Below are 10,027 nucleotides of genomic sequence, written 5' to 3'. Positions count from 1 at the left end.
ATAAAAAGGGGCATAATTTCATCAAAATTAAAGTAAGAGTTATGAGACCTACATTATTCGGTTGGTACTACTTAGGCAAAGAAGTGTGTGAAGCTTGATTAAGTTCTGATGTGTAGTTACTGAGATACAAACATACTGACAATTGTAAACAAAACTAGTTGAAAACAAGAGCTGTCACTAATGGTGACAAATACCCCCCCACAACCCCCCGCAGCGCCTTGACCTCTGATGTGGCAACCCCAAAGTGAATAGGGGTCGTGTTACTCAATAAGTACTATTAGCATGTGAAGTTTGAAGGTCCTGGGTGCAGTGGTTCACGAGTAAAGTGCCTTCATGCAAAAAGTTAACATTGGCCCCTGTGACCTTGACCTGTTGACCCCCAAGGTCAGTAGGGGTCGTGTACTCAGTGAGTACTATCAGCAAGTGAAGTTTGAAGGTCCTGGTCAGCATGTAAAGTTTGAAGGTCCTGGGTGCAGTGGTTCGCAAGTAAAGTGCCTTCATGCAAAAAGTTAACATTGGCCCTTGTGACCTTGACCTTTGACCTGGTGACCCTAAAGTCAGTAGGGGTCGTGTACTCGATGAGTACTATCAGCACGTGAAGTTTGAAGGTCCTAGGTGAAGTGGTTCGCGAGTAAAGTGCCTTCATGCAAAAAGTTAACGCTGACCCCTGTGACCTTGACCTTTGAACCCAGACAGTAGGGTTCATGTACACAACAAGTACTATCAGAATGTGAAGTTTGAAGGTCCTGGGTGCAGTGGTTCGTGAGTAAAGTGCCTTCATGCAAAAAATTAACGTTGTGACTAACGAACGAACGAACAGTTGAAAACTAATATGCCTCCCTTCGGGGGCATAAAAATGCTAGAGTATGAAGAGACATAATTTAATTAAAATGAAAGTCAGAGTTATGAAACTTATGTCATTTGCTTGGTATTATCACAAGGAAGGCTTGTAAGAAATTTCGTTCAGATATGACGAGTAATGACTGAGAATGAGCTTGCTAAGAAATGTTGACAGTTGATACCATGGGTATTTGATAGTTCTGGCGACTTGTCACAGCTACTTAAAATTAAAATGGTTCACTGATGGACATGAGCAAAGCAGAAATTATATTGTTTTATCATTGAGACTGACACAAAACTCAGAGAAACATTTTTAGTAAATATATTTTATTTTTGTTCTTTGAACAATGTCAAATTATTAACTTGAATAGTATTTACATCATAAATATACACAAACAAGAGGACCATGATGGTCCTGAATCGCTCCCCTCTTCCCACATGACCCAGTTTTGAGTATGACGTCGTTTTTTCTATTATTTGACATAGTGACCTAGTTTTTGAGCTCATGTGACCCAGTTTTAAACTTGACCTAGATATTATCAAGATAAAAATTCTGACCAATTTTCATGAAGATCCATTAAAAAATATGGTCTCTAGAGAGGTCACAAGGTTTTTCTATTATTTGACCTATTGACCTAGTTTTCGAAGGTACGTGACCCTGTTTTGAACTTTACCTAGATATTATCAAGGTGAACATTCTCACTAATTTTCATGAAGATCACATGAAAAATATGGCCTCTAGAGAGGTCACAAGGTTTTTCTATTTTTATACCTACTGGCCTAGTTTTTGATCGCACGTGACCAGTTTTGAAACTGACCTAGATATCATCAAGGTGAACATTCTGACCAATTTTCATGAAGATCCATTGAAAAATATGGCCTCTAGAGAGGTCAAAAGATTTTAATAATTTTAGACCTACTGACCTAGTTTTTGATCGCAGTTGACCCAGTTTCAAACTTGACCTAGATATCATCAAGCCGAACACTCAGACCAACTTTCATACAGATCCCATGAAAAGTATGGCCTCTAGAGAGGTCACAAGGTTTTTTTATTATTTGACCTACTGACCTAGTTTTTAAGGCACGTGACCCAGTTTCAAACTTGACCTAGCTGTCATCAAGGTGAACATTCTGACCAATTTTTATGGAGATCCATTCACAAGTATGGCCTCTAGAGAGGTCACAAGGTTTTTCTATTTTTAGACCTACTGACCTAGTTTTGACCGCACATGACCCTGTTTCGAATCTGACCTAGATATCATCAAGATGAACATTCAGACCAATTTTCATACAGATCCATGAAAAATATGGCCTTTAGAGAGGTCACAAGATTTTTCTATTATTTGACCTACTGACCTAGTTTTTGATGGCATGTGACCCACTTTCGAACTTGACCTAGATATCATCAAGGTGAACATTCTGACCAATTTTCATGAAGATCTTGTGAAATATATGGCCTCTAGAGAGGTCACAAGGTTTTTCTATTTTTAGACCTACTGACCTAGTTTCTGAAGGCACATGACCCACTTTCGAACTTGACCTAGATATCATCAAGGTGAACATTCTGACCAATTTTCATGAAGATCTCATGAAATATATGGCCTCTAGAGAGGTCACAAGGTTTTTCTATTTTTAGACCTACTGACCTAGTTTTTGACCGCACATGACCCAGTTTCGAACTTGACCTAGATATCATCAAGATGAACATTCAGACCAACTTTCATACAGATCCCATGAAAAATATGGCCTCTAGAGAGGTCACAAGGTTTTTCTATTATTTGACCTACTGACCTAGTTTTTGAAGGCATGTGACCCAGTTTCGAACTTGACCTAGATATCATCAAGGTGAACGTTCTGACCAATTTTCATGAAGATCTTTTGAAATATATGGCCTCTAGAGAGGTCACAAGGTTTTTCTATTTTTAGACCTACTGACCTAGTTTTTGATGGCACGTGACCCAGTTTCGAACTTGACCTAGATATCATCAAGATAAACAGTCTGACCAACTTTCATAAAGATCCCATGAAAAATGTGAGCTCTAGAGTGGTCACAAGCAAAAGTTTACGGACGCACGCACGCACGCACGCACGCACGCACGCACGGACTGACGGACGGACGACGGACGACGGACACCGCGCGATCACAAAAGCTCACCTTGTCACTTTGTGACAGGTGAGCTAAAAACAAATTTTCGAAAAGTAAGTGCAACTTATAGAATTTCAATCAGTTCAACTATAGCAGCAAAAAAACATGTTACATTTCTTTTGTTACCCCAAAAAGTAATCAGTTTTCAAATGCTACACTGCAGAAAAAATACATTATAGACAGAAAGAGATTTAATAGCAAGAAAATTGAAATCAAGTCCACAATTTAATATTGTTCATTTCTTCTTCAATACAAACATTTTGTGCAACACAATGTTGAAATTTCCAGCAAAGAATTATAGCTGGGCAGTTAGGCAACAACAAACATATAATTTTGGGCCTGCGTTGATTCAGGTATGATATTGAGACATAGACAAAGGAATGCAGATTATCTGAACTGCTATTCATTCCTGTATATATGGCATAACTAGCAGATATTTTTGTGGTTAAATGAGCCAAATCCTTTCAATTTCATTTACAATTACAGGTTTTCATTTCAATGTACAGTACAACCTCTCCAGAGTGGCCCTCTCTTAAGCAAAAACCTCTCTATAGCAACATCATCAAAATTTCCCATAATATACTATCATATTTACCCCACCAGAACAACAACCTCTACATAACAGTCAATATTTGTATCTCACAAAGGGTGTTGCTCTACAGAGGTTGCACTGTATATGCAATTAAAAAAAACTTTAAATTTCACAAGAAGAAGGTTGTGCATTTCAAACTCCAAGTCTAAATTTCAGAACATTGAGGAACATAGGACATGATGCTGAAGCTTTGAAAAAACAATATAACAGTCCACTATCTTAGAAACTGACCTAGAATACATGATGATTTTAAAAGTAAACATCATCTGACACACTAAACTCTGTTTACTGCTATTTTTCTCTTCCTCTAAATTCAGACAAGATCTATCATCTTCTGCATCACATCTGTTTCATTAATTTCATTAGGTAAGACAGTAACTTTACAAGAATCTACCAAGATCAAACAAGGCTTATTCCTGTTTCTAATCACTTCCCTTTCAAAACAGGAAAAACTGGTCCATACTTATTTCCTTGCAAAGACACACTACATACTTTTGAAACATGATCAAATATATGAATATTATCAAAATTGATACATAAGATCTTTAATCAACTTCTCTTTCACCTTAATTTATTCAAATTCACAAGCACATGATAAAACAAACCTTTATTTATTTTCCCTTATTCCATAATCATTAGTCGCTACACCCAAATTGTTTCTACTTTCTCCTTAATCATTTTAACATTCCTATTCATGACTTGTTTTTATTGTTATTTCTTAATCATTCCCTTCTCTTCTATCATGCATGACTATTCCTTGATCCCTTTCCCATAATCAATTTCAACAATTCCTTCCTCATTTCCATTTTCCATAATTGGTAATGATTCTTCCTTAATCATTTCCACTTAAATCAGTCCTGAATAATTTCTGAGTTGATCCAGATCACTTCCTCTTTTTCTCTCATTTACTACTACTACCATCATCATCTTTAATCATCTGGGCTTGTTCTTTAATCACTGCTCATTATCTATTCCATCATTACTTAATCCTTCATCATTAAAAATAGACAATTTTCAAGCATAACACAAACACATGAAAAGTAATAGCGTACAATTTTAGTTCAAAGCAAATTCAATGACAAATTCAGGCAAATATAATTATCACAAAAGCAAAATCTTTATCAAGATAAAGCAAGCTGTACATGCTTAACACAGACAGAAAACATGTTTTATTTACAAATGAGATCAATACATTTAAATAATGAACAATGTAACATTTATACAATGGAAATAAATTAATCAACTATTACCTATCATAAATTATTAAGATTCCTTATCAGAAGAAACTAGCAGCATTGCTTTCAAATGTCAGTCAGTGTTTAATAATGGTCCATCCGCCCTTTCAAAAGTGTTGGTCAGCAACCTTAAATACTGAGAAATTGTTGGTTGCCAATGTTTGTCAGTAACCTTTATCGCTGGGAAATGGTCAAAATTTCCAGATTTTCAGTTACATTTAGTGCAAGGAAACTGTTAGTTTCCACTGTTTGTCAGCTAAGAAATCGTCAAAGTACCAGTTTTGTCCATAAACTTGAGTGCTGGAAAACAGTCGAAGTTTCCACAGTTTGTCAATAACCTTTACTGCTGAGAAATGGTTAAAGTTGCCAGGTTAGTAAATCAGCACACGAATTTAAGTCTGTCATTTATCTTGACCCAAGATGCAAGAGTTACATGACATTGTACAGTAGCTAGCTCCATAAGGCTAGAAGACAAGTGTTAGAAAAAATCTGAAAGGCGTGCATTAGGTTTAATATGTGTTCTAACCTTTTACAGTCTGCTATTGTTGACATTAAAATATACCTTTTTTCGGCCAATTTAAATCCAACCGAAACAAGATGCAAGAAATTTACGTCCTTAAACAGGAACGATATTTGACACTTTGAAGATGAACAACAATGTAGAGTTCAATTTTAATTTCATTATTTTTAGCATAAAGTTATGTATTTTTCATGAAGTACTTTTTTTCAGTTGACCAAACAGTTACATATCATGGGATCAAGTTTATTCTGGAGCAAATGAACCATTTATTCACATTCATTGAGGCCATAATTAATCAGCACATCACTAGTAATCTTGACCACTAGGCAAGAAATACTAACCTGTAAACTTTTAAAATGGTAAACATAACAACTTCCCAGACATACATTACATAGTATTCAAACAAAGGTGACTAATCATGTGCTAGGGATTATCACATGATTCTGTTGTCCTTAATTTTATTTAGAAAGAGGGACTGAAAACTACAGTCTCTAGATATAAACATATTTTTTTACTTAAAACAGCTAATTTTTTTTTAAAATGAATTTCTAAAAACAATACACAGAAATTTCATATCAATATATTAGTCAGTTTTGAATATACTAAGTACACAAAAAAATCTAGTATGATTCATGACCAGTTCTGAATTTGATCGTATATAAACCTGGTTTCGTGGAAATTAATATCTAATAAAAACTGTCAAGCAACAGAAATTGCCAGTTGTGTAGTTGTGTAAAACTGCAATAATAAACTTCATAAATGCATAATTCACCTTACCAAAACCCACTTGCATCACATGAAAAAATGTCAAGTTAACTATGATATGAACTGATGTTGCATAAAATAGCTCCTGGAGAAATCAAAATGTCTGCATAAGATACTAGGTTCTTTGTGTGCAAGAAAAAAAGTGCAAGGAGTTGTAAAAGGAAATACAAAGTCAGACATTTAAGAATATGCTAACTTACAGCATATTTCTCCCTTTTTATGTATGTTTAACAAATCTGCAACTATACACTCGACTTAAACTCTAAACAGCTAAGGCTGAAAAAAAAACCTCCCTCTACCAAGTGGACTGGATCATAATGTGAAAACAGAGAAGTCTTTCAATGAACCGATACAGGAATGGCACCTAGCTTCTACTGGAAAGCATTTCTTTGCTGATCTCTTCCATTCACATTGATAACTGCCTTTCCACCTCATGTGATATGGTATGAACATTCAAATAAATTAAAACATTTTATAGTTTACAATGTCCTAAAAACTACATTTAGTTAATCCACCAAAATAACTTTCACCAAAAGTAAGCTGAACAGTGCATCATTTTTGAAAAGACAAAATACGGCCACAGAACTACTCCAGTAATAACTGGCAGGACGTTCTGGTTTGGGACATCATACCACAGAGACACGTTTTAGATATTAAAACACTAACAATTTTAAATAATTCTTTAACAACAAATACAAAATGACATCCAGTGGTATCAGACAGTTGTGTATCAATCAAAGGATTCATTCTCTTGTTATCACTCTAAACTACAGAGGGAAGTTGTTTTTTCTTCAATACTCTCAATATATCCTGCTTTTTCTCTCAACAAAAGCTCAAATCTGACCAACTTTTCACAGTACTGATGGGGGATAATACATGTTTTAAAAGCAATAAAGACATATATGTTATGACTAATTGGTATAGAGAAGGCAAAACAATCTACATTCAATTAAACAGAATACCTCTGTCATGCAGAAAAACAACTTAAGTATTCAGATGGAGGATAGTCGATAAGGCAGTTTTGTAACAATCATATAAACTTGTCAGTGAGAAGAACAAAGTGAAAACGTATGCTTTAATATAGGTCAATATAAACTACAAACAGAAAAGAAATGAATCAAAATGAAACCATAACTCTACAGCTAAACCTGTATTAACAGTCATCTGTAGTAAGCAGCCACTTGCTCCAAGCACTCACACTGTATCTTTCCCTTGGCTGCCTACTACGTACAGGTGTGACTGTATTACAGAACAAACCAAAAACCTGGAAGAAAAAAAGACTAGCATCATTTCATACAAGAGAAGAAAATGAACAATGAAAATGTTGTACAAATTCAAAATTTTACACAAAACAAACATAAGAATAAAGATCAAACTCATTGAAAAAAAAAAACCTATTTACATGACAAAACATAATAATCTATAAAGAAAGAGTTCACACTACTTAAAAAGTTCAAACATTTCTGAATCAATCTGTATACCTTCTTACCATTACTAAAGGTTTCAAAAACCAAACAAAACAATAATACATAACTTATGCACACAAAGAAACAGGGGGTACATCTAAATACTGTCAGCAAAAGGTTGAGGAAACCAACACTATTTACATCATTAAGTCAATATTTACAGACACTTGAAGACTTAAAGGTGAAAACAACATTTAAATCTGAGGGATCTACAAACTTCTCTCTACTTGTCCTTTACAGTTCAAGGGTGGATCACCATGACTCCTGGATTAGATCTATGTCACCAAAAGAATGAACTTCACCTTGTGACACTGACCAGGATACCTTAATACTAGGCAAGAACTTGAAAATAGAGGTCAATGCTTTAAAAAAGAACAACAGTACTTAAGATTCTTCGATCAACATGATTTAAAACCATTGTAAATACATGTACACAAAATCTTAGCTAAATTGCTAATGGCACATCATTGACAAAAGCTATGCTGTGATAGAGGTTTAACTCTGGATAAATGTCTCATTTGTTACATTGTTCAATGGAAGTTTTCAATGCAAGTTTACATGGTGATTTACTGGCTGATTTACTTGATTACGAAATGGTGATATCTTTGCTATACATTTGCTGAAATCTGAATCTGTGAAACTTTACAATTACGTTTCATGCTTTGCAACAAGGCTGACACTGTAATTACCTTTATCTTAAAATAAGAAGTCAGTAACAACATTTTGCAATTAAACACTTGCATAAAAAGATGTCCTATATGTAAAAAAAATAAATCAGAAAATGATGTCAATGCAAAACCAGTATTTCAACAGATTGTGAATTATTAAGTTTTCCAAAAAATCTGAAACCAATGATAAACATAACACGTAAAATTAGATGTAAATATATTCATCTTTTTAAGAGAGAAAAAAGTCTTCATACACGCCTTTATTCATCAATGTGTCAATGTCAGAAATTCTGAAAATTTTCATTTTGTACATGATCCATTAAAGCTTTTATTTTTAAATTTCTGGCTTAGAACACCAGTGAATACAGGTAAGGAATTTCTGGTGATATCACTATGATGGGTTACATGAGATTGCATCACGAGGCACTCCATCCCCCTCGCTGTCCGAGTCCTCATCTGTGGTTAGATCCTCATCGCTGAGTGTGTCTGATGTCTCAACATCTGGTGCAGGCTCACCCCTTGCTGCTCGAGCTTCACGGGCTCTCTGTCTACGGCCCCGCCGTAGGTGATGCATAATGAACCATAGCATAGAACCGTCAATCATTCCGCCATCACTAGTTCTCTCTTCTTCCCGTTCTCTAGAGTTACGCTTTATCAACTGAAAGATAGACAAAAAAGACTTACCACTGCATAGAGCTATGGAAACAAGAGCTGTCATCATAGGATGACATATGCCCCTGATGGCACTTTGAATGAGTAGTTATGGCTGATGTTAGAGTTTAGGACCTTTGACCTACAGAGCTGGGTCTTGCGCGCAACACGTCGTCTTACTGTGCCACACATTCATGCGTAGTTATTTTAAAATCCATGCATGAATGACAAAGATATGGACTGGACACGCCCATCAATGCACTATCATGAAAAATGACCTTTAACGTCTAAGTGTGACCTTGACCTTTGAGCTACGGACCTGGGTCTTGCGCGCGACACGTCGTCTTACTGTGGTACACATTCATGCCAAGTTATTTGAAAATCCATCCATGGTTGACAAAGATATGGACCGGACACGCCCATCAATGCACTATCCTTTAATGTCTAAGTGTGACCTTGACCTTTGAGCTACGGACCTGGGTCTTGCGCGCGACACGTCGTCTTACTGTGGTACACATTCATGCCAAGTTATTTGAAAATCCATCCATCGATGACAAAGATATGGACCGGACACGCCCATCAATGCACTATCCTTTAATGTCTAAGTGTGACCTTGACCTTTGAGCTACGGACCTGGGTCTTGCGCGCGACACGTCTTACTGTGGTACACATTCATGCCAAGTTATTTGAAAATCCATCCATGGATGACAAAGATATGGACCGGACACGCCCATCAATGCACTATCCTTTAATGTCTAAGTGTGACCTTGACCTTTGAGCTACGGACCTGGGTCTTGCGCGCGACACGTCGTCTTACTGTGGTACACATTCATGCCAAGTTATTTGAAAATCCATCCATGGATGACAAAGATATGGACCGGACACGAAAATTGCGGACAGACTGACAGACCGACAGACTGACAGACAGACAGACGGTTCAAAAACTATATGCCTCCCTTCGGGGGCATAAAAAAATCTGATGATATTTAAGCTTCATGAGGACATCTTAGGCCAAGCTGTTACAGGAACAGATTCTGAGCCAACTGCCCTTTACCACTGCAAGTTCATAACTGTCAGGACATATAATTCTTGCATATAAAAGTTATCCAGCTGACTTGCTGCATGTGAGTATATTTATCCCTGC

General features: G+C 36.2%; 1 protein-coding gene across 1 annotated transcript in view; it reads right to left on the bottom strand.

The window, feature by feature from the left end:
• Positions 1–3,722: 3,722 nt before the first annotated feature.
• Positions 3,723–10,027, bottom strand: part of LOC123561614 (DDB1- and CUL4-associated factor 8-like) — a 42,464-nt gene continuing 36,159 nt past the window's right edge. The window contains exon 11 of the mRNA XM_045354108.2: positions 3,723–8,890. Within this exon, the coding sequence (XP_045210043.2) occupies positions 8,624–8,890 (267 nt within the window). The 3' untranslated portion in view covers positions 3,723–8,623. The remainder of the gene's footprint in view (positions 8,891–10,027) is intronic.

The sequence above is a fragment of the Mercenaria mercenaria genome, chromosome 10, assembly GCF_021730395.1.
Source record: "Mercenaria mercenaria strain notata chromosome 10, MADL_Memer_1, whole genome shotgun sequence".
NCBI lineage: Eukaryota > Metazoa > Mollusca > Bivalvia > Venerida > Veneridae > Mercenaria > Mercenaria mercenaria.
Note: the sequence above shows the minus strand (reverse complement) of the source record. Positions and strands in the feature narration are given on the sequence as shown.